The sequence below is a fragment of the Molossus molossus genome, unplaced genomic scaffold, assembly GCF_014108415.1.
Source record: "Molossus molossus isolate mMolMol1 unplaced genomic scaffold, mMolMol1.p scaffold_m16_p_1, whole genome shotgun sequence".
Taxonomy (NCBI): Eukaryota; Metazoa; Chordata; class Mammalia; order Chiroptera; family Molossidae; genus Molossus; species Molossus molossus.
Genome location: NW_023425344.1, coordinates 206,596,823 through 206,622,260, shown reverse-complemented (window position 1 = coordinate 206,622,260; position 25,438 = coordinate 206,596,823). Strand labels below are relative to the sequence as shown.

General features: G+C 39.5%; 3 protein-coding genes across 9 annotated transcripts in view; 2 read left to right on the top strand and 1 right to left on the bottom strand.

The window, feature by feature from the left end:
* Positions 1-224, top strand: part of CDKL1 (cyclin dependent kinase like 1) — a 51,441-nt gene extending 51,217 nt beyond the window's left edge. The window contains exon 10 of the mRNA XM_036270699.1: positions 95-224. Within this exon, the coding sequence (XP_036126592.1) occupies positions 95-196 (102 nt within the window). The 3' untranslated portion in view covers positions 197-224. The remainder of the gene's footprint in view (positions 1-94) is intronic.
* On the bottom strand, positions 209-19,334 carry DMAC2L (distal membrane arm assembly complex 2 like). 6 transcript variants are annotated; one of them, XM_036270725.1, is made up of 7 exons: positions 19,288-19,334; positions 9,256-9,309; positions 9,022-9,133; positions 5,400-5,608; positions 4,669-4,840; positions 3,862-3,980; positions 286-376 (listed from the first exon to the last, which is right to left on the bottom strand). In XM_036270725.1, the coding sequence occupies exons 3-7, from the start codon at positions 9,126-9,128 to the stop codon at positions 303-305; spliced, it is 681 nt and encodes a 226-aa protein (XP_036126618.1). In that variant the 5' UTR covers positions 9,129-9,133; positions 9,256-9,309; positions 19,288-19,334; the 3' UTR covers positions 286-302. The 6 variants fall into 6 exon arrangements, with proteins under 6 accessions (XP_036126640.1, XP_036126618.1, XP_036126613.1 ...); XM_036270720.1 differs by lacking the exon at positions 19,288-19,334 and adding an exon at positions 11,818-11,927 and having other exon boundaries at positions 9,252-9,309; XM_036270712.1 differs by lacking the exon at positions 19,288-19,334 and adding an exon at positions 11,818-11,927.
* Positions 19,335-19,495: 161 nt separating this feature from the next.
* Positions 19,496-25,438, top strand: part of L2HGDH (L-2-hydroxyglutarate dehydrogenase) — a 44,870-nt gene continuing 38,927 nt past the window's right edge. Inside the window, exons 1-3 of one of the 2 annotated variants that reach the window (XM_036278144.1) lie at positions 19,496-19,661; positions 22,624-22,739; positions 23,379-23,530. In XM_036278144.1, coding sequence (XP_036134037.1) covers positions 19,522-19,661; positions 22,624-22,739; positions 23,379-23,530 — 408 coding nt within the window. In that variant the 5' untranslated portion in view covers positions 19,496-19,521. The remainder of the gene's footprint in view (positions 19,662-22,623; positions 22,740-23,378; positions 23,531-25,438) is intronic. The other variant, XM_036278136.1, reaches the window with a different exon arrangement.

Sequence of the window (25,438 nt, the reverse complement as noted above, 5' to 3'; positions counted from 1 at the left end):
ATTTTACTTATTTACCTCTCTTGTGATGTGTTATCAATAATGAAAAAAGTACATGGCATTAGACCTAATTCTGTGTTTATATTTTCGGTTGCAGTACCTACCTCAGCTGACTAGCGGCAGCATCCTTCCAGCTCTGGATAATAAGAAGTACTACTGCAACACCAAGAAACTTAACTACCATTTTCCAAACATTTAAGGAGCTTGGAGATTGATGATAAAAAGGAACTAATCAATAACTCCAAGTAAATAAAACATGTTTGGTTTGAAAACCATCCCAATGTTGAGAAAACATAAGCAACTAACTAACTGGGGGAGGCCACTTGGCAAGCTATGAAGGGAAATTCCAGAAGCAGTCTTCCATGCTTCATGCTGGTCTCTGGAACAGAAAGGAAAAACTCATTTGGATTTGCACTTGTGTTTTTGTTGTAGCTGAACTTATGGACATATATATAAATGGTATCTACTGCCCATTCCTCTGACAAAATTAGACATGTAAAAAAGATTTATGTTTCAATTTTACCATATGCAATAAGTGAAAAATGGATTACATAACATCCATATGTATTTCCTTGGAACTCTGTTGCCTTGAGTCCTATCTCTTGCTTTTCCAGCTCATTTCAACATCATATTTAAGGAGAGTTTTAGTTCTTGAAATCAAAATATTTACAATTTCATTTCCTGCTTGCTCTATCTCTTGGTTTTTACATTTTTTGGAATATATAAGAGTTGTTCAAAATATTTAAAATCATGAATTATCATAAAAAGACTAACTTATGTGCTTATATATTTAATGATGTTTATAGACATTTCTTGCATACTTTAGTCTTTACCTTTAGAAAAGGATGCATCCTAGTCACTTTTTCAGGCAAGATGGATTTACTATACTTCATCTACATTCGTTCACTCAATTCCCATTGCAAACAATGGCAGCTGACCAAGGTGATCAAGGGGTAGAACAAAACCTATAGGCTTGGCAGGAACTGAGCCTGCCAGCCTAAAAGTATTTAGTACTTCATTCTCTCCAGCTCAGCCTCAGACTTGGACACAGATCTACAGGCAGGACTACAGTGATCTGGGTTTTGGAAGAAATTGCCTGTGAGCTTTTACATGGGTCATGAAAGACATTAGGTTGTAAAAACTGATGTTTTCCCTGAAATATCTTTTTAATATATATATGTATACACACACAGTGGGACAAAAGTAGGTTTACAGTTGTTTGTATGGAAAATAATACATAATAATATAAGCATAAACTTTATGTACTCACAGCTGTAAACCTACTTTTGCCCCCACCCTGTATATGTGTGTGTGTGTGTATACTATGCTAGCAACCAGTAAAAATGTAGTCCAGCCCTGGCCAGTTTGGCTCAGTAGTTTGAGCATTGGCCCTCTGACCGGTCTCCAGTTTGATTCCAGTCAAGGGCATGTACCTTGGTTGCAATTCAATCCCTGGCCCTGGTTGGGGTCATGTACAAGGCAACCAACCAATCTCTCCCTCTCTCCCTCAATGTGAGAGGGACACATCAACTGGCTGCCTTCTGCAAGACCCCGACCAGGGCTGGGATGAACCACAACATGCCCCTGACCAGAATCAAACCCGCGAACTCTTTGGTCTGCAGGCCGATGCTCTAACTGCTGAGGCAAACTGGCCTGGGCTCTGCTATGTTAATTTTGTTCATGAGAGCATTTGACCCTATTCACTTAGTGCTAAGTAATCCACCAAATTCTGGCAACTGTTCAATCATTTTGACTACCCCAGCCAGTTTAATGATATCCAAAGTCTTCCTGATGTATGTAGCTCCTTGCATAGAGCTGATAGTGAGCTGACTACTAATCCCAGTATTATCTAATTCTTATGTAGTTTTGATTCAAATGACAAAGAAGAATATTCAACTTCTGTGAATAGTTTACATTTTGTGTTTTTCCTTAACCCAAAACAATGCACTTGACAAGGCAGATGGCTATAACTGCCTAATGCATTTAATAGTTGTACAGAAAACCATTCAGAATAGAGAAGTAGCTCCAGACTAAACTGTGATGAATCAGTTGCCTCATCACACAGTAATCAAACAAACTTGAGAGAAGTGCTTATTTTTTCTAATGAGTTCTATTAAATGTATGCTTATGTTTAACCATATCTGCAATCTTTTCTTCACACAGAATCACCACTGTTTCACATGAGACTGCTCTATATCCTTGTCTTTTTTTTTAAAATGTACTATTTGCTAATTTTTAAAAGTGACATGGCAATTATATTAGTAAATAATGGTATGTACTATTTACATAAGCTGGTTTCTAAACACAATTAAAATTCACTTTTCTATCTGAATGCTGTATCATTATCATAGAAAGTGTTTATTTTGAAATGATTTCCAAAGTTATATTCAAACCAAACATACAGAAATTCAAAGACAAGTTGGCATATAATTAACAATAATTGAATCGGGGGCACTTCAAGCAGGTAAAAATAAGGATATGCTCAGCAGTTAAGAGTTTCGGCACTCTGACCAAAGGGTCACAGGTTCAATTGCTGGTCAGGGGCACATACCTGGGTTGCAGGTTCAATCCCCAGCCCCTATAGGGAGGGGTCCTGCAGGAGGCAACCAATTAGTGTGTCTCTCTCATATCAGTATTTCTTTCTCTCCCTCTCCCTCCCTTCCACTCTATCTAAAAATCAATAGAAAAATATCCTCAGATGAGGATTAACAACAACAAAATAAAAAATCAAAATAAAGATATGTTTTTATCTACCTACTGATATTCTTTACCACTGATTTCTAGATATAAAATGAATTTTGTGCTTATACTTCTTTATGATGTCCCTTGAGCTCACAGGAAATATGGGAGAATAAAAATCAGTTTCTAATTGACATGTTAAAATTTTGTTTAAAGCAATTTTTTAATTTAAGCAAAAAGTGCTGATCTTCCTGATTGCTTCCTCTGTTCTGCAATCAGCAGAAATATTTGAATTCAGCCAAATATTTATGTTTACTTTTAATAAAACACCAGACTAAGCTTAACAAATAGATGAATTAGCCAGAAACTACTCATTCAGAGAAAGGGTGTATGTTATAAAAAAAATCCCACAGGAATGCAGGTTCATGAGAAAGGCATGCAAACCCTGGGAACAATATGAATGCCTCAACAACCACTGACTACTTTGCATAACTGACTTCAATGAATCTGAAATTTAGCTTTCACGTTTTCATAATTGTACATTTATAGTAACATGCTTCAATAACTTCAAAGTAAAATACAACATAAATTACTGTTAAAATACAATAAAGGATATCTGCATTGTACATTTAAATCACTTTAAAGAACTCTAACTCAGTATCTACATCGAGATATCTGCATATATATCTATATAAAATGAGTATATTAGAATTAAAATATTACTTGGTCTGAATCATTTCCAGTTTAGTAACTTCAGTGAGTCTCATCTGAATATTTATTTTCTACACGATGGACTTTCTGTTTTTAAAATATCATGACATATGCCCTGGCCAGTTTGGCTCAGCAGTTAGAGTGTCGGCATGCGGTCCAGAGAGACCTGGGTTCTGTTTCCGCTAAGGGCGCATACCTCGGTTGCAGTTTGTGCCCGGCCCTGGTTGGTCATGCGGGTGGCAGCCACTCAATGTGTCCTTTTCACGTCGATGTTTTTTTTCTCTCTCTCTTCCTCTCTCTCCCACTCTATCTGAACAAAAAATGGAAAAATGTCCTCGGGTGAGGATAAAAAAAAAGAAATCATGATATAATATCCTTATAGTTCGATTGATGATTACATGATATTTGTTGTGGTTTAGGATCAACAATTTTAAATGATATTTTATATTGAATAAGGCACTTATTGATCATTACTATTTTGCGTCAAGTCTAATTTTAGTTCCAGAGACGGTAGTAATGTCCTAAAGACTTGGACAAGGTTTTCTTTATCTCTTATTCCAGGAAGATCACTTAACAACAAATACTTGAGGTTTCTGTAAAAAGAGAAAGAAAAGAAGTTCCTTCAATTTGGCTTTTATTCTTATAACATTAACACTAAACATGATTTATTGACTTTTAGAAAAAATTACACACAGGATGTGTATATTAGTTGTTCTGAATTACATCAATAATTCTAGCTGTATCTTTCCAAATACTATATGTATATAATGACATAGAATACCTTTGCATGAAAGAGATAAAATACAAGTCTTAACCTTGAAAGGAAAACAAGTTAAGAAAGTTCTTAAAGGAACTCAAAATGAAGACTTGCAGCCTTGAAGCCTCACCTAATGTAAGAAACAAACAATCTAGTACTTTTGGTTCTAATGTTTAAAATTTCTCAAACTTCCTGTGATAGGTTATTGGCAGAACATGGGGGAAATTAATTTAGAAGATGGAAAGGAAGCATAATAACTAATGTTTATTGAGAGCTTACTGTAGTAAGCACCATGCTAGGTGCTTTACATAGATTTCTTTTTGTTTTAAGATGCCCCTTAAAAAAATGCAATAAAACCATAATGTATTAAGGTTGATAATTTCAACTGTTTTAAAGTATTATAGATAAAAGTCAAGTTATTTTCTTATATTTTTCAGAACTAAAACAAGATACTACCCATCAACTGTTTTAAATTCTGATATTTCACTTTAACATCATTATGATATTTCCATTTTGGCACTGACCTTAAATGATGTAAAGTAATGATGCCTTTGTCTGTGACATTCCCACACGAGATAATTTCCATTTCCAACAAGCTTTTTTGTAAATTTTCAAGTTGACTAATTCTCTCCAAACAGGCATCCTCGATATAATGACACTTGCATAGCCTTATTTTTTCAACATACTGTAGGCCCTCTAGGGGGAAAAAGGTGCAGTTTAAGAATCTGCTTTACCATTAAAATAACCAATTGTCCTAGTTTTCCCAGGACTGTTCTGATTTTAAGATTGAAAGTCCTGTGTCCTGGGAAACCTCTCAGTCCTAGGAAAACTGGAATGATTACTCATCTTATTAACCATACGTGGTATTCACTGTACAGGTTGTGCTGATAGGATCATTTTGCAGTCAGACATCCACGCATTGGAGAAAATAAGTGCCCACCCAAGCAGAAGCTGTGTGGATATAATTATTCCTATATTATTGAGGATTTCTCAATTAAGACAGTTTGACAAACAAGGCTTGAATTTTTAAGTCAATAAACCACAGAATAAAGTCATGTAGAGACAAGCTTAGTAAGGGGAGAAAGGAGAGGAGGTGCTTATGACCTCTAATTTAGAAATATTATACACAGAAAGAAGCAAACCGAATTATACTAAAAAGGCAAAAAGGACATATCTATGACTATAATACTCAGCTGCAACAAAATGTCACTGTAAATCACCTGCATTTTTCATAAGTAAATGATAGGATAATTACCCATGTGATCAAATCCAATGCCCATGATACAAGAGTCAGTGGCATCAATGGCCTGGATCTTGTATTTGTCCAGAGGGCCTGTTGGGAGGTGGTTGTAGTCCTTCTGCCACCTCTCCTGGCCATGGTAGCGTACCATGGCCCCACAGCGAAGCAGCCACTCGGAGGCCGCCCTTTCAGGGCCAACATCCCTGATGCGTTCATAATCTACTCTGTTGGAGAGAGAACAAAAGCTTTTACTACAGTCATTAGCTGCTTAACTATACTCACCAACATAGATACAGAATAGTAACAACTTTTCATTTCAAGGAGGGAGACAAGTATACTAGCAAGATCCATGTAAAAAAACGTAGAATGGCTCTACCTGCTACCTTTCCTGCTTTTATTTTTGTTTCCAACTGAACTCTTTCAAGCATGTTATTATTTTTTTTTATTAATTTTTGTTGCAGATGATTCTCCTTTTTTCTCCCACTGATTCCCCCCTCCCTCTCCCCTCCCTGCCCCTTCCCTAGACTGTTGTCCATGTCCACTGTTCATGCATACATGCGTATAAGTTCTGTGGTTCATCCCTCCCCCACCTCCCCACTCCTTAGGGGATTGTCAGTCTGTACCCCGCTTCCGCGTCTCTGGGACTACCCCATTCCTCAAACTGTTATGTTCATTATATTCCACAAATAAGTGAGATCATATGAAATTTGTCTTTCTCTGTTTGGCTTGTTTCACTTAGGATGATACTTTAAGCATGTTATTTTTATATAAGTTTATCAGGCAGATGTGAGTCTTCATTGATTCATATGTAACACAGGGCTTGACACCAGGAGGTACTCAATAACTATGTATCAAAAGAATGATACACTTGGTTATTAGTTTTATCAATGATTAAAGAGCAAATAATTTTGAACCTATGTTCAGATTAATCTTATTAAGTGATATTTATTAATTTCTATATATACCTTTTTCTCTAGTTACTGGTGTTAGTGCTATATTAAGTAATGAGAAGGTTAGCTTCATCAGTTTCAAAATGAGGCTGCTAAGCATTGCCAGCCATTAACTTTTTAAAAACCTCAGTTCCCTTAATAATATTCAAAAGGCTAACTACATCCCTTCAGAAGCCATAGAATAAAATATTCTAAAATTACATTTATTGAACTTTTCTGATTCTAAAAGTAACAAACATTCATTTTAGAAAACTTGAAAGGCATAGGAAGGCCAAATAAGAGAAAAATTACTGAAATCCTGCAACCCAGTCATGTTAATATTTTGTAATCTATTTTTTTTTTAGTCTTCATTCAATGCTTGTATATATATTTTATTTGTTTTTAAACAAAATGAGGCTCGGTCAAGATGGCGGTGTAGGTAAATGCGGTATCGCGTCCTCCCACAACCACATCAAACTTTCAACTCACTACAGAACAACCATCATTCACAACTGCCTGAAATCAAGCTGATGTTAAGTCCTACAACTATGAAATTAAAGCAGCAGCCACATCCAGACTGGCAGGAGGGGCAGAGGCGCGAGGGCCGGTGGCGAGATGGGCTGGTCCCACACTGACGTGTGGCGGATAAAAATCAGGACACCTCGGCTGGGAAGGTTCTTCCTGGGGACTGAGGGGGGTCTCCGTCCCACACCAGGTGCCCCGCTCAGGGTTCCAGTGCCAGGAAGAGAATCCCCATAACTTCTGGCTGGAAAAACCGGCAGGAACTGAGGCTCAGGGAAGCTGAAGCGGCTGGAGCCCCAGGCAGCTCCTTAAAGGGCCTGCGCACAGACTTATCGGACTCTCTCCCTCTAAGCTTGGAGGGGAGGTAGCTCGAGGGGCGCCAGAGACATACAGAGAAGAACTGAGCTGTTTGGCACTGGAGCGAGGGCTGGAGAGGGGGCTTTCTCTGGGACAAACGTGCTATCAGAGGCCTTTGTTCCTTTGGTGAGCCCTTCCCTGGGGCGGCAGACAGTCGCCATATCTGGGACTCCAGCAACCTGGCTCACACTGGTAGCCCCGCCCTGGTGACTCCCCTGAGGCCCCGCCCCATCCAACTTTCAAGTCCACCCAAGCTGTTGCCACTTGCTTAACCATAGGATTGGCCTGTCTTGGATCCTGCTTCAGGTTTTTCCTAAATTCTTTCAAAGGAGCAGCATCTGGTCTCAGCTAGCCCCATACTGCTTGTTAAATAAGACACAGAAACAAACAGAGGGAGGCAGCAAAAATGAGGAGACAAAGAAACAGGTCCCAAATGAAAGAACAGAACAAAACCCCAAGAAAAGAACTAAGCGAAATGGAGATAAGCAACCTACCAGATACTGAGTTCAAAATACTGCTTATAAGGATGCTCAATGAACTCAGTGAGAACCTCAGTGAACTTAGTGAGGGCCTCAAGAGCATAAAAAAGGGCCAGTCAGAAATGATGGATACACAGTCAGAATTGAAAGAGGCATTAACTGAAATAAAGAATAATTTACACAGGTTCAATAGTGGAGTACGTAAATCCAAGAAGCAAACCATCGATTTGGAATATAAGGAAGCAAAAAACGCCCAATCAGAACAGCAAAAAGAAAAAAGAATCCAAAAAAATGAGGATAGTGTAAGGAGCCTCTGGGACAACTTCAGCGTGCCAACATTCGCATCTTGGGGGTGCCAGAAGAAGAGAGAGAACAAGAACTCGAAACAATAATGGCAGAAAACTTCCCTAACTTGGTGAAGGAAACAGACATACAAGTCCAGGAAGCACAGAGAGTCCCAAACAAGATGAACCCCAAGAGGCCCACACCAAGACACATCGTCATCAAAATGCAAAAGTTTCAAGACAAAGAGAGAATCTTAAAAGCAGCAAGAGAAAGGCAGCTAGTTACCTACAAGGGAGTTACCATAAAGCTGTCAGCTGATTTCTCAAAAGAAACTTTGCAGGCCAGAAGGGAGTGGCAAGAAATATTCAGAGTGATGAAAAGCAAGAACCTACAACCAAGATTACTCTATCCTGCAAAGCTGTCATTTAGAATAGATGGCCATATAAAGACTTTCCCAGACAAGAAAAAGTTAAAGGAGTTCATTACCACCAAACCGTTATTATATGAAATGATGAAGGGTCTTTTTGAAGAAAAAGATAAAATGTATGAACAAACAAAATGGCAGTGAATACATATCTATCAACAATGGAATCCACAAACAAAATGAACAGGTAGAACAGAAACATTCTCATAGATAGAGAACATTTTGTTGGTTGCCAGATGGGAGGAGGCGTGGGGGAACGGGTGAAAAAGGTGAAGGGATTAAGAAGTACAAATTCATTGCTAGACTGACAAACCTCAAAGGGAAAGAGGTTGGGGGGGGGCGGGAAGAGATAAACCAAAGAACTTATATGCATAACCAATGGACACAGACAATAGTGTGGGAAAAGGCGGGAGGGGGGCGGGAGTGGGGAGGAGGGGGTCAATGGGGGAAAAATGAGGAACATCTGTAATACATTCTACATTCAACAATAAAGATTTTTTAAAAAATAAACAAAATGAGGCTCACACTGCACACACTGTACAAAAAAAGTTTTTAAATACAAGAAATAACCAAATAGCTATTGGGAAGTCATCTCATTTTAACAATCTCCATGTTTCTTCCCTTTCATTAGAGTAACTTACTTATTAAACACGGCATTCAACCAGCCCCAGAAGTATCTGGAATCACATGACCATGGGATTTTCTTCAAGCCACACAACTGCCAGGCAACTTTTCCAAACAGCATCATTTGATCTAGACACACAAAAACAGTATTGATATTAGATCATCAGCTGGCAGTCAGAGTCATGTACATATAGTCACTTCACAACTTCAAAGTCAATGCCTTGTGCCAGTAAAGCTAATGACTCACTTGCCTCTCAATAGCTATTGAACAAGTCACTCCGGTCTCAGTTTCCCAGTTTCTTTTGCTGCAAAAAAAGAGGAGCTCTATGATTCCGTCCAGCCTTGACATTAAGTTCCATTGTTCTATCCTCAATTGGCATCTGTCGGCACTGTTGCCACCTGGTGACCATTCAGACAATGCACCTACAAATTCACTGAAACCAGCCCTACTTGCAATCTACATTTGCAGTATCAAAATGGCACACTGAAATCACCCAGGGAGCAATGTGTCGAGGTCAACACACTTACATTCAGGAAGGAAGAGGTGACATGGAAACAAATCTTCCTATGACAAGGCTACAAATAGTGTCACCAGAACAGGGCAAAGAACTGTGGAAGGGCAGCTGGGAAAGACTGGGCAAGTAACCACCTCTCTGACCCTTGGCTTTCTCATCTGTAAAATGAGATGTGCTCAAATGATTTCCAGCTGTAAAAATCTATAACCATGAGTTAAGAAAGTGATTTCTGAATTAGGTCTCAATCTGATTTAGGTCAATTCTAGTTTCTCTAGTATAGTGTGCCAGGTCAGGGAGGGGTTTGGGGAAGGGGCAAGGATAAATGAAACTTGGTCTCTGTGAGGAATTAACAATTTAAGGCAGAGTGGAGTGAGCTAAAACAAGTTACCAAGTAGTTAAAATAAAGGACAGACCTAATAAATACTATAAAAGAGTTAAAATAAGGACAGACCAGGATTTCAATAATCCAGGTGATTAGCTGAGGCAGGGACATTTAAAGCATGTTGTATTTCAGTTTGGTTACCATATAGGGGTAATGAGAAGAGGCAACAGTCAATTTACAGTCACATCAGAGAAGGTCTGGTTTATCAGTTAGGGAATTTGGACTGTCTTCTGCGGGTAGTCAGGAGTCACTGAGGTTTTAGCATAGAACACTGGCATCGTTAGAGCTATGCTTCAGGTATATTACTCAGACAGCAATGACAAGACTGAGTACACTAGACAGGACACAAAGACAGCTAACAAGGGCTTCAGCCACATGTGGCCATGGGAAAGGGCCAAGTAGGGGAAGAATGGGAATGACATTACAGAATGGATTCCACATGACTTGGTAAATGAGATGTAGGGGCAAGGGTCAGAGAAGTTGAAGATGACAGTAAGTTTTGCTCCTGAGTCACTGGTCGGATGATGATGCCATTATGAAATTAATGTCAGAAGGTCAGCGTTGTGGGTTCAGGCTTTTTTATTCCCCCGTTGTTCATATTCTAAATATGAAGTTGGCAGAACTTCTCAGAGGAGATAACCAACAAATAATTAGAATTCGAGTCACAAAATGGTAGAATTGGAAGGAATTCAGACCACCTAGACTAAACCTCTCATTTAGAGATAAGGAAACTGAAGCCCTGATATTAAGTAACTTGCTGACACCCAAAATCCTTTCTAGAACAAGGTGGGGTTTTAATAAATGCATAAAAGGACTTGCCCAATGTTTCATGGCTAATTGGTGGCAGTGCTGAAACTTGAACCTTGTTTTGTCTACTACTAGCCCAGGGCTCTTTTCTTAGTCATAGAATGGTTCGGTAACTCAGGGGGAAAAAAGAGGATTAGAAAGAAGCCTGAGTGGAACCGCCTGAGGGCTGAGGAAGAGACTGAGGATGCTGAGGTTGTGGAACAGTGAGATGAGGTCTGAGGACAGAACCTAGAATCACCTACTCTCTTCCTACCTTTTCTGCCATCACTCTGCCTTCATTACTGCAAACTTTCCCTCCTCCCTGCTATCACACTCATGTTCTCAGCCCTTTCCAGCTTTTTGTTAAAGCCTCCTCCACCTATGCCCACCTCTAATAACTCCATTGGCTGCCAACCTCATTTACAAATTTGGGCTTTCCAGCTTCAACTCAGGCTATGCCCTTTTTTTACCATCCTTCCCTGCCCACCCAATCCTGTCTGTGGACCTTATTCAAGATAGAAAAACCAAACAAAACAACGGAGACAAAGAAATGGTTCCTATCCTCACAGAATATTTAGTCTAATAAAGAAGGCAGAAGACATAAATAACATGCAACATGGTGTCTTAATAGAGGTATGAACAAGTTCTGTCAGAGCCTAAAAGAGTGAGGGGAAGGCTTCATACTAGAGTTTTCTTTTGGGATGGTTCTTAAAGGGTGATTAAGAGTTTCCAGTTAGGCAGAAAAAAGAAAAGTATGCAGAGCAAAAGGAAGAGCAAGGATCATGTCTTATTCATTTCCATTTTGCTTAATACCTAGCACAGTGCCATACCCCTAATGAAAGAGTTTAATAAATATTTGCTAGCTAATAGTCTTCAGTGGTTGATATATTTCCATAGAGAAAGGTAAAACTGGAGAAACTGTTGCTAAGCAGGTAAATCTGAGTGGTCTGTGAAAACTGAAGTACTTTTACTTGATTTATTTTGGCCCACCCTATAATTCACCTTAAAGAAAAGGCCAAATTCAGCTATGATATTTTAAAATATTAGATATTATATTAAAATAACTTAAACATGAAAATAAAATTGTTATTTAGCAATAAAGGTGAAAAAATTAATTGATAGGTTTTTACATTGTCAACTGTGACTTGGTTAATTTCAGCAATTTCTGATCAATTCAAGCAGCTACCTCTGAGAATGCTTTCTATACGGAAAGAGGAGACCTCTAGTGGTGGGTTGGTGAATTTAACTGTAATGAATTCAAAGAAACCAGTTAAAAGCAAGTGAAAAATAACCACTACTAAATTACTGCTGTGATAAATAATTCAGGAATTTAAATCATTAAAAAACAAACAAAAACTTCTTACTATCATAACACAAATTAGCGCCATAAATTTGTAACTGATGTTTCTAAAAGTTGTAATTATGTTTGTGACTTAGAGATAGCCAGACCTCTCAGCTGAGGAGGGTGGTACCCTGAACACAAATGTCTCTAGCCAAAGATACTACAGGGTGTATAAATGTAAGGTGAATTCTTGATTTGAAATTACTTCACTGAAACAAATTAACGTACAATCCTAGGGGAGAGTGTAAGCAGAAAAAACGTTTATAAAAAGAACATGAGTATTGGAGTCCCTTCACCTTGCTAAACTAAGAAGTACATGTTGAAAATCAGAGCAGTAAAAAAGTTACTATGGTCCAATCCAACAAGAAGATATAACCCTGGTAAACATATATGCACCAAATACAGGAGCACCAAAATATATTTAAAAAACTTCTGGAGGACTTCAAGGGAGAGATCAATAGCAATGCAATCATAGTGGGTGACTTTAACACCTACTAACACCACTGGATGGATCTTCTAGACAAAAAATTAACAAGGACACAGTCCTTAAATGACTAACTAGATCAGCTGGATTTAATTGATATCTACAGAACATTTCACCCCAAAGCTGCAGAATATACATTCTTCTCAAATGCACAAAGGACATTCTTGAAGATAGACCACATGTTGGAACACAAAGTAAGTCTCTACAAATTCAAGAAGATTGAAATCATATCAAGCATCTTCTCAGATTACAATGGCATCAAACTAGAAATAAATTGCAACAAGAACATGTAAAGACATTTGAAAACATGAAGCATAAAGAGCATGTTATTAAATAATAAATGGGTTACCAAGGAGATAAAGGAAGACATTAAAAAACTCCTGGAAACCAATGAAAATGAACACACAACAACACAAAATCTATGGGACGCAGTGAAAACAGTCCTGAGAGGGAAGTTCATAGCACTACGGACCTACCTCAAGAAACAAGAAAAATTCCTAATTGACTTTTCTAACCTTACAACTTAAAGAACTAGAAAATAAACAAAAAGAAAAACCCAGCGTAAGTAGAGGGAAAGAAATAGTAAAGGCCAGAGCATAAATAAATGACATAGAAACTAAAACTTTTTTAAAAAAAAATCAGTGGAACAAAGAGCTGGTTCTTTGAAAAGATAAACAAGATTGATTGACTGTTAGCCAAACTCACCAAGAAACAAAAAGAGAGGACCCCCATAAACAAAATCAGAAACGTAAGAGGAGAAGTAACAACTGATACCACAGAAATACAAAGGATCATTAAAACATACTACAAACAATTATATGCCAACAAATTGGACAATCAAGGCGAAATGGAAAAATTTCTAGAAACACAGTCCCCCAAAACTGAACCTGGAAGAGATAGAAACCTTGAACAGACAAATGACTACTAAGGAAATTGAATATGTAATCAAGAAACTCCCAGCAAACAAAAGCCCAGGCCTGGATGGCTTCACGAGGAAGTTTTACTGAACATTCAAAGAAGAACTAACACCCATTCTCGTCAAACTATTCCAAAAAATCCAAGAAGATGGAAGGCTCCCAAACTCATTTTATGAGGCCAGCATAATTCTCATTCCAAAACCAGATAAAGATATTACAAAGAAAGAAAACTACAGGCCAATATCCCTGATGAACACAGATGCCAAAATCCCTAACAAAATATTAGCAAATCGGATCCAGCGATACATCAAAAAAATTATTCATCATGACCAAGTGGGATTCAGCCCAGTGAGGCAAGGAAGGTAAAATATTTGCAAATCAATAAATGTGATACACCACATAAACAAAATGAAAGATAAAAACCATATGATCAGCCCTGGCCAGTTTGGCTCAGCGGTTAGAGTGTTGGCCCATGGACCAGAGAGTCCTGGGTTCGATTCCTGCTAGGGGCATGTACTTCAGTTTCAATTTGTCCCCGGCCCCGGTTCAGGTCGTGTGGGTGGCAACCACCTGGTGTGTCTCTCTCACATCGGTGTTTCTTTCTCTCTCTTCCTCCCTCTCTCCATCCTGCTCTATCTGAAGATAAATGCAAAAAGTGTCCTCGGGTAAGGATAAAAACAACAATAAAACAACAAAAATACAAAAACATATGATCATATCAATAGACCCTGAAAAGGCATTTGACAAAATCCAGCATTCTCACAGTCTGATAAAAATACTCAGCAATGTGAGAATAGAGGGATCATATCTCGACATAATGAAGGCTATTTATGAAAAACCTATATCAAACATCATACTCAATGGGCAAAACTAAAAGCATTTCCCTTAAGAACAGGAACAAGACAGGGATGCCCACTTTCACCACTCTTATTTAACATAGTACTGGAAGTCTTAGCCAGAGTGATTAGACATGAAGAAAGAATAAAAGGGATCCAAACTGGAAAGAAGGAGGTAAAACTGTCATTATTCGCAGATACATGATATTATACCCAGAAAACCCTAAAGATTCCATCAAAAATCTACTAGAGTTAATTAATGAATTTGGCAAAAGAGCAGGATACAAAATTAAAATCAAGAAATCGATAGCATTCTTATACACCAACAATAAGCTCACAGAAAAAGAAACTAAAAAAAAATCCCATTTACCACTGCGGCAAAAAAATTAAGATACCTAGGAATAAACTTAACCAAAGAAGTAAAGGACCTATTTGCAGAAACTACAGGTCATTGAAAAAAGAAATAGAGGAAGATATAAAAAAATGGAAGCATATACCTTGTTCATGGATTGGAAGAATTAACATCATTAAAATGTCCATACTACCCAAAGCAATCTATAGATTCAATGCAATCCCCATCAAAATACCAATGACATATTTCACAGAACTAGAACAAATACTCCAAAAGTTTATATGGAACCCAAAACGACCCCAAATAGCCACAGCTATCTTGAAAAAGAACAAAGTAAAAGGGATCACAATACCGGATATCAGGTTATACTACAAAGCCATTGTAATCAAAAGAGGCTGGTACTGGCACAGGAACAGGCATATAGATCAATGGAACAGAACAGAGAACCCAGAAATTGACCCAAGTCATTATGCTCAATTAATATTTGACAAAGGTAGCAAGAGCAGACAGTGGTCTAAAGACAGCCTTTTTAATAAATGGTGTTGGGAAAATTAAACAGCTACATGAAAAAAAATTGAAGCTAGACCACCATCTTACACCATATACTGGAATAAACTCAAAATAGATATAAGACTTAAATGTGACTCATGAATCCATAAAACTCCCAGAAGAAAATGTAGGCAGAAAAATCTCAAACATCACACAGAGCAGAATTTTCACTTATACAATGCCTAAGGCAAGAGAAACAAAGGAAAAAATGAACACATGGGACTACATCAAACTAAAAAGCTTCTGCACAGCAGAAGAAACAACCATCAAAATGGAAAGGGAACCCACTATATGGGAGAGCATAATTGCCAACGATACATCAGGTAAGGGGTTAATTTCCAAAATATATAGAGTACTCATACAACTCAACAAAAGACAAAGAATCCAATTAAAAAATGGGCAGAGGACCTGAATAGACACCTCTCCAAACAGTACATACAAATGTCCAAGAGACATAAAAAAATGTTCCATGTCACTAATCATCAGAGAGATGCAAACTAAAACAACTATGAGGTATCACCTCACACTTGTCAGAATGGCCGCCATCAACAAATTATCAAACAAGTGCTGGCGAGGGTGTGGAGAAAGGGGACTCCAGTACACTGCTGGTGGGAATGCAGACTGGTGCAGCCACTATGGAAAACAATATGGTGTTACCTCAAAAAATTAAAAATTGAACTGCCATTTGACCCAGTCCTATTTCTAGGACTATACCCTAAGAAGCCTGAAACACCAATCAGAAAGAATATATGTACCCCTATGTTCATAGCAACACTATTTATAATCGCTAAGATCTGGAAACAGCCCAAGTGTCCATCAATAGATGAGTGGATAAAAAAGCTGTGGTACATGCACACAATGGAATACTATGCAGCTGTAAGAAAGATCTCTTATCCTTTGAGATGACATGGAGAGACCTGGAGAGTATTATCCTAAGCAAAACAAGCCAATCAGAGAAAGACAAATATCATATGATCTCACCTACTTGTGGATTATAATGAACAAAACAAGTTGATAAAATAGACTCAGAGACATAGAAGTAGGGATCAGACTGACAAACCTCAGAAGTTGGGGATGGGGGAGGAGAGGGAAGAGATAAGCCACAGAATTTATATGCATGGACATAGACAGCAATGCTGGGGGCTGGGGTGGGATTGTGAGGAGGGGAAAAAGGAGCAACATTTGTAACAAAAATTAAAAAAAAAAAGGAAACCACATAAAAAAAAAAAAGTTACTATGGTCCATGAAAGTCTGATTACTGACCCTAGAAGTGTCTAAGTCTGTATTCAATCTAGTAGAAAGTCAACTACATCCTGTGCCTACTAAAAAATAACTATCTTGTCCTGGCCCATACAGCTCAGCAGTTAGAGTGTCGAACTGTGAACCAAAGAGTTGCGGGTTGGATTCTCATCAAGGGCACGTACCTTGGTTGTGGTTGGGTCCCTGGCCCTGCTTGGGGTCCTGTGGGAGGTAACCAATGGATTTGTCTTTCTCACATCAATCCTCCCCCCATCCCTGCCCTCCTTCCCACTGAAGATAAATGGAAAAATATCCTCGGGTGAGAATTAAAAAATAATAATAACCATCTCCATTACATACCTATCAGAATGATTAAAATAAGAAACAGTGACAAGACCAAATGCTGGTGACGAGGAGAATCTGGATCACTTGAATATTGCTTGTGGAAATGTATAAAGGTACAGCCACTTTGGAAAAGCAGTTTGGCAGTTTATTTCAAAACTAAAGGTGTGTTTATCATATGACCCAGCAATTGGACTCTTGGGTATTTATCTCAGAGAAACAAAAACAGGTTTCACACAAAAAAGCTGTATACTAATATTAACAGCAGCTTTATTCAAAATTAGCTAAAAATTGGCAACAACTCAGATGTTCTTCAATGGGTGAGTGGTTAAACATACTGCGGTAACATGAAATACTACTTGCCAATAAGAAGGAATGAAATATGGATACATGCAACAATTGAGACGGATCTCAAGGGATTATGCTGAGTGAAAAAAAGCACCAATTCTGAAAAGTTACATACTGTATAATTCTTTTTATATAAATTCTTTTTTTAATGTTGATTTTAGAGGGAGAGGAAGGGAGAGGGAGAGAAACATTGATGAGAGAGAAACACTGATGAGAGAGAAACATGGATTGGCTGCCTCCTGCATGCCCCCTAGTGGGGATGAAACCCCAGCCATGGCATGTAAACCAACTGGGAATCCAACCAGTGATCTCCTGGTGCATGGCCTGGTGCATGGGACGATGATCAACCAACTGGGCCACACTGGCCAGGGCTGTATAAATTTTTGAAGTGACAAAATTTAGAAAGGGAGAACAGACTGGGAAAGTGGTGCCCTGCTGTATGAAAATGTAGTTATAAAAGGGCAACAGAGGGATTCTTGTGACGGAACTATTCTGTAGCTTGACCGTGGTGGTGGATACAAGAACCTACACACATGATAAAAACTATGTAGAACTAGCCCTGGCCGGTTTGGCTCAGCGGTTGGAGCATAGGCCTGCGGTCTGGAGATACCTGGGTTCGGTTCCTGCTAAGGGCACGTACCTCGGTTGCAGTTTGTCCCCGGCCCGGTTGGGTCGTGTGGGTGGCAACCACTCGATGTGTCCCTTTCACATCGATGTTTCTCTCTCTCTCTCTCCCTCCCACTCTATCTGAACAAAATATCAAAAAAATGTCCTCAGGTGAGGATTAAAAAAAAAACAACAACTATGTAGAACTAAATACATAACTAAATAGTAAAAACTAGGGAAATCTAAATAAGATCAATGGTTGTGTCAATGTCCATGTCCTAGTTGTAATGTTGTACTATAGTTTTGCAAGATGTTATTTTTTAGGGAAACTGAGTAAATGGTACACAGAATCTCAATTGTTTCTTACAACTGGATGGAAATCTACAATTATCTTGGACATTTTTAAACATTTCAAAAACAACCATCCGTTAAAAAAAATGTGATGGAACAAGCAGGTAACATTTTACACTATTTTCACATATAAAGCAAAATATAGACAACTACCCAGGAGGTAAAACCATCTGAGCATAATAAAAGCATTTATGGAGTACTTCACTGCGCTAAAACCTGATGAGCTTTATGTAATCTGAACAGCTCTAACAGGGAGACACTACCATTACTCCTAGTTCTGGGGTGAGGGTGGAGGGGTGTCTGAGACAAAGAGGTGAAATGACTTCCCAAAATCACCTAATGGCTGGAACCAAATCAAATGGGCAAGTCCAGTACCTCCAGCAATGAAGTTGTATCCTTCTACTTTACTGTTCAGCTGTTCTGACCCTAAACATTTTAAACTGCCATTAAACACAGAGAACGGGTATTAAAGTGGCACGGTGATACACACATAATTTTAGAGTAATCAGGTATTTTAGAGATTACGGAACTCACGACCCTCATTTTACAGATAAGGGAACAGGGAAAATGTGACCTGTCCAGGCGAGTCGGTGTTCCCAGGCCTGAACAGCATATTTCAGGCTGTATCTCGACCCAGTATTAACGATAAGGAAACAGATCGCGCAATGATGGCAGAGACCGAGCGAGGTCTGGTTCCCTTAGTGGACATTTACAGGACCCATAAATAACCGAATAAATGACAGCGCCACGAGCCCCACAAAAAGCAGCCCAGAAGACCGCAGGCTCTCGGGAGCTGCGTGACAAAGAGCCCGGGTCCGGAGTGCGGCCGAGGCCGGCTGGGGCGCGCCCCTCAGCGGGCACTGGGCTCGGAAGGGCAGGGTTGGAGACCGCGGGTGCTCAGCAGTCAGCCTGGAGCTGACCCGGGCCAGGGTCGGGGCCGGGGCCGGGGCCGGGGCCGGGGCCGGGGCCGAGGTCGGGATAGGGGTCGGGGTCGGGGCCGGGGCCGGGGCGGGTCGGGGCGGGAGGAAGGAAGGCCGCTGGGCCCGCCTAAACGAGTTTTCACCGTACTCGTGCCCAGATTGTCTCCCACGGCCCCACGTCCACTCGACCGCGACCGTCAGAGACGCGCGACTCGGCGGACAGGCTTTCCGTTAGCCCAGCGAGGGGAGAAGGGAAGGGCAGAGCGTCACCACCACCCTAGTCCCGCCCGCTCGGGCCTAGCTCCTCAACTCACGGCGTCGCAGGGAGGGAGCGAACAGGCGTCCCTGGCGAGAGCTGAAGCCCCAGCCTGCCCCTCGCGCTCCGCCGCGCGCCCATTGGTCACTGGTGGCCGCGCCCCCGTAGAACGAAGGCGCGCGCTCATTGGTCTCTGCAGAAGAGGTGGGGCCAGGGGCTCCGGGGGCCCCAGCAGTGAGTGTCGCGCTCTGGTGGCCAAGCTGGGGCTGAGGCAGGCGAGGGGACGCAGGCGATGGTGCTCGCTCTGCGTTACCTGGGCAGTGCCTGCGGACGGGCCCGCGGAGGTTTCCCCGGGGGCTTCTCCGCGGCGTGCGGGCCTGCACTGGGGAGGCCCTGGCCACTGTGCCAGGGTGGCCGCAGAGCCAGCACTAGGTGAGTAGCCGCTGGCCCGCCCCCGCCGCCTGCATCTTCCCTTAGAGGTGCCTCGTGCTGGACCTATGGGTGCCCTTGCTCTGTCTACTTCCCTGCCCCAAGCGTGAGCGAGGTCAGGATCCTGTGGAGCACTGGCTCCAAACCCGGATCCCAGGTGCCACCTGCGGGATTTATTCATTGTGTTTGTGGGCGGGAGGAAAAGCATAAGTAGAGGTCTACCACAGTCCGTCTTTGAATACAACCCCTCCACTTCCTATTTAACTCGGCGGGTTAACTGAAGCTCCTTAACGGCTCCGTTGTGAATTAGAGCCTAGGCTCTCCCACAGGTGATATTTTTGAGAGTAAAAAGACCTAGCCCACTGTAAGCAGTCAAATAACGCTGTTTATTAGTTGGCATCCCTGCTGTTACTTGGAAGATCTGAAACCAGTCTTAAATCAGTTCCAGGCAGACACTGCATAGTTACCTCACTGAGAAGCAGCTCAGTTGCTAATCAAAGCCTGCAGAATTCAGTGTGTTGCGATTTAAAGTTTGGAGGTCACATTGGACACCTCTGTCTTTCTGTAGAGATGCTGCTTTATGACAAGACTTTAAAGCTGGAAAGTTTGGCTGTTTCTAGAACAAGAAAGAAGGTGGAGAAGTTGAGTGAAACTGGAGCTTAGGGTCAGAGATGGTGTGAAATGACACCAGGAGAGGGGATACATTACAGCTGGGATTTTATTTTATTTTAACTACACGTTGAATTTTATTCTAAGAGCGTTGGGAGGTTTTTAAAGGGTTTTTAAGAAGAGGGAGTGATTAAATGCTGATGTTTCAAAAATTACTCTGATTGCTGTGTGTTTTTATATTGGAGGAGTATTAGAATGAGATAGGATTTGTAATTTATGGGGTATGTAAACAATTCTTTTGGGAAGCTTTTCTTAATGGAAGAAAAGTAGGGTCAGTGAAGGTTTTGTGTATACTTTTTATTTTGAAATAATTATGGAATCATAGGAGATTGCAACAAAGCAGAGCTCTCATGTACCCTTCACCCAATTTACCCCAGTGATAACATCTTATATAACTATAGTACCATATCAAAACCAGGAAATTGACTTTGACACAATCCATAGACCTTGTTCAGAGTTCATCAGTTTTACATGCACTCCTTTTCATGCGTGTGTTTGTGTGTGTGTGTGTGTGTTTCTATGCAGTTTAGTCATGTGTGAACTTGTGTGACTACCACCACAATTCAGAAACAGAAATGTTCCATCAATACAAAGATATTCCTTGTGTTACCTACTGTGTTATATTCACATCCCATCTCTACACCCTTTCTAACTACTTCTTAACCTGTGGCAACTACTAATCTATTCCCTAGGTTTATATTTTGTCATTTTGAAAATGTTCTATAAGTGGAGTCACACAGTATGTAATCTTTTGAGATTGGCTTTATTTTTTTCACACAGCATAATGTCCTTGAGATTCATCTAAGTTGTTACCAATATGGATAGTATGGTTCCTTTTAATTGTTGAGTAACATTAATGGTATGGATGTATCACAGTTTGTTTAACCATTCACCAGTTAAAGTATATCTGGGCTGTTTCCAGTTTTTGGCTATGAATAAAGCTATTATAATACTTATATACAGGTCTTTGTATGAACATAAATCCTTTCTCTGGGATAAATGCAGGTGCTAAGACCTACAGTAAGCACATGTTTAGTTTTTTAATAAACTACCGTATTATTTTACCAGAGTGACTGCTATTTTAAATTCCTTCCAGTAATATGTGAGTGATTCAGTTCTTAATCCTCACCAGCATTTGGTATTATCACTTTTTAAAATTTTAGCCATTTTGATACGACTGTAGTGGTATCTCAATGTAGTTTTAATTTGCATTTCCCGAATGACTAATGGTATTGAACATCTTTTCATGTGCTTATTTGCCATCTGTATATTTGTCCTCTTTGATGATATGTTTGTTCATATCTTTCGCCCATTTTCTAAATGGCTTGTTTGTTTTGAAAGTTCTTAATAGATATTCTAGACAGGGTACTTTGTCAGATATGTGATTTGCAAGTATTTTCCCCCAATTTGATGGTTTTCTTATCCTCTTAACAGGATCTTTTGCAGAGCAAAAGTTTATCATTTTGATGAACTCTAGTTCATCAATTTTTTTCTTTTATGGGTAATGTGTTTGGTAAACTCTTTACCTAGCCCTATATCCCAAAGATTTTTTTTTTTTTTTAATCCTCACCCGAGGACATTTTTCCATTTTCTGTTCAGAGTGGGAGGGAGAGAGAAGAAGAGAGAGAGAGAAAGAAACATTGATGTGAAAGGCACACATAGAGTGGCTACCACCTGCATGACCCAACCAGGGCCGGGGACAAACTGCAACTGAGATACGTGCCCTTAGTGAGAACTGAACCTGGGTCTCTCTGGACCACAGGCCAACGCTCTAACCGCTAAGCCAAACCGGCCAGGGTTCAAAGATTTTTTTTCTGTGTTTTCTTCCAAAAGTTTTATAGTGAATATTTGATGATATAAAACATTTCTTGTTAACTTTTTAAGTTAAAATGATAGTGTTGTGTTTGTGTGTTTTAATAAGTTTTTATTGATTTTAGAGAGAGGAAGGGAGAGGAAGGGAGAGATCTATCAGCTGCCTCCTGCACACCCCCTCCTGGGGACTGAGCCTGCAACCTGGGCATGTACCCTGACCAGGAATCAAGCTGGTGACCTCCTGGTGCATGGGATGAAGATCAGCCAACTGAAGCACACGGGCTGGGCTGCACGTACTTTTAAAGGTTTCTTCATGAGTATAAAGTCAAATAGCATAGAGCCCAATAAATATTGCTTATAATGATTATAATAGTTTAATTAATTGTCCATAGATGATGACAAATTTGAGTGTGAAGTTTGATGAGGTCTACTGTAAACATGCATTACTTTAAATGACTTTCTTTTAAGTGATTTTCTTTTAAAGCTCATTTGATGTAGTCATTATCGGTGGTGGAATTGTGGGGCTTGCCTCTGCCAGAGCACTCATCCTGCGACATCCAGCACTTTCTATTGGTGTTTTGGAAAAGGAGAAAGATTTAGGTATGTATGCTTTCAGTGTTGCTCTTCAACAATTCTGCTTAACCTGAGCAATTCTGCATCTGTTATGCTGAGTGTCAAAGTTAATACGCTAGTTTGAGTTCTCCATAAAGCAGAGCCTGGGACTAAGACTTGGGTGTAAGTGATTTATTTGAGAGACAGGGATAGTAAACAGGGAAGGAGAAAAGGCCACATATGGGTACATTATTGAAGTTGCTGTTGTGAGCTTGATTCCACTGGTACCTCTGAAGAACTACATAAACATTTCCCAGGATCATGCTCATTTATCCATCAGCTCCTGTCCCTATTGGTTGAGGATTGCCCCTAGGGATGTTGAATTCTTCTTTCCCACATTAGAAAAGGCCCTGGGCAGAATGCAAAGAGCTATAGTGGCACCTTGAAGTGGTTTGATGGTAGTGAGAGGTGAGTTTGTGAACTAAAGTTGTAACTGAAATAAAAAATGGGCTGGTGGGATGTGACACAGGCACCAGGGATGGCGGCCAGAAGAAGTTATCAGTGCTCTGACCGTAAGAATTTTAAATAATGTGGTCTCTGATAGCTTCAACTATGCTTGTTCCCCACTTCTTAGGTTTTTTTTATGGGGCATGTACTTTCCCTTATGCTGTTTCTCTTGTTTGGTAGCTATTCACCAGACTGGACATAACAGTGGTGTCATACATAGTGGAATTTATTATAAACCCGAATCTCTGAAAGCTAAATTATGTGTACAAGGCGCAGCCCTCATCTATGAATACTGTAACCAAAAGGGAATTTCTTACAAGCAGTGTGGCAAGGTACGGTATTTTACTAGGACCTTGACTTATTTATAACTTCCATTTTCTTAGTGATGTTTAATGTTGAATTAACAACAACAACAACAAAAAAAACTCTGGCTTTTCTCTCTTTATATTAATGTAATTTGCAAAATCTAATGTTAGAGAATAACTTTTATAGTGTTTTAACACTTTAAAAATATGTTTTTTATTGTATTTTTAGAGAGGAAGGGAGAGAGAGGGCATGCAGGAGATAGCTGATCAATGTTTCTCTCTCACATTGATGTTTCTATCTCTATCTTCCTTCCCCTCTCTCTCAAAAATATCAATGAAAATATTTTTTTAAAAATATGGTATGACTAACTCCATGTAATTTTTAAATTTATTGACATAATTTATGTACCATACAGTTCACCCTTTTAAAATATACAATTCAGGCCCAACTGGTGTGGCTCAGTGGATTGAGCATTGTCCCATGGACTGAGATGTCCTGGTTTGATTCCGGGTCAGGGCACATGCGCAGGTTGGGGACTTGATCCCCAGTAGGGGGCATGCAGGAGGCAGCCAATTGATGTTTCTCTCTCATATTGATGTTTCTATCTCTCTCCCCTTCCTCTCACTCTAAAAATCCAATAAAAACATATTAAAAATAAAGTATACAATTCAGTTTTTAGTGTAGTCACAGAATTATGTAGCTATCACCACTGTCTAACTTTAAACCATATTCATTATCCCAAAAAGAAGTCATATACCCATTAATAGCCAGTCCCCATTCCTTCCGCTTCCTAGTCTTGCTTCTCCCCAGCCCCGGCAACCAATAATATACCTTCTGGATTTGCCTATTCTGGACATTCCAAGTAAATGAAATCATACGATATGTTGTTGTTTTTTGTGACTGTGACTGGCTTCTTTCACTTAGCATGGTATTTTCTCAGGTTCATTCATCTGGTATCATGAATCAATACTTCATCCATTTTATATTTCATTGTGTAGATATACCAAATTTTGTTTATCCACTTAACAATTGATGGACATTTGAGTTGTTTCCACTTTTTGGCTGTTATATATAACAATGCTATAGAATTTATGTATGGACTTGTGTTTTTGTATCGACCTCTGTTTTTATGTCCCTTGGACATGTATCTAGGAGTGGAACTACTGGGTTATAGGGAACTCCATGTTTAACATTTGAGGGGCTGCTAAACTGTTTTTTAAAGTGCTGCGCTGTTTTACATTCCTATCAACAATTAATGAGGATTTTAGATCTCCATATCCTCACCAACACCTATTATTATGTCTTTTTTATTTTAGCCCTCCTAGAGGATGTTAAGTGGTATATCATTGTAGTTTTGATTTGCATTTCCCTAATTATTAATGATGTTGAACATCTTTTCATATGCTTATTGGCTGTTCATTTATCTTCTTTGAAAAAATTATCTTATTGAAATCTCTTGCCCATTTTTAAATTGGATTATTTGTCTTTTTATTGTTGAGTTGTATGTGTCCTTTATATATTCTGGATACAGTCCCTTGTTATCTATAATATATTACTAAAATATTTTTTATTTTAAAAATAAATAATAGTAATGGTAATAGTAATAGTAATTTTCAAAATATTACTTAAGATTTTCTCCCATTCTGTAGATTTTCTTTTTTTACTTTCTTAATGGTATCCCTTGAAGCACAGAACTTTTTAATTTTTATGAAGTCCAGTTTATCTCTTGTTCTTTTGTTGCTTGTTTTTTAGTGTCATACCTAAGAAATTGTTGCCTAATCTTAGATCATGAAAAATTACTACTATGTTTGTGTTTCTTTCAGCTGAGGATATTTTTTCAATTGCTTTTTAGAGAGAATGGTAGGGAGGGAGTGGAGAGAGTGGTAGGGGAGAGAGAGAGAGAGAGAGAGAGAGAGAGAGAGAGAGAGAAACAT

What these genes read in the sequence shown, in the direction of transcription:
- DMAC2L (XM_036270725.1), bottom strand. Translation starts at nt 9,128, where the DNA reads ATGATGCTGTTTGGAAAAGTTGCCTGGCAGTTGTGTGGCTTGAAGAAA. An exon ending in CATTGGATTTGATCACATGG is followed by an intron (nt 4,841 to 5,399) that starts GTAATTATCCTA and finishes TTTTCCCCCTAG; the next exon opens with AGGGCCTACAGTATGTTGAA. An exon ending in ATTAGACTTGACGCAAAATA is followed by an intron (nt 377 to 3,861) that starts GTAATGATCAAT and finishes TTTCTGTTCCAG; the next exon opens with AGACCAGCATGAAGCATGGA.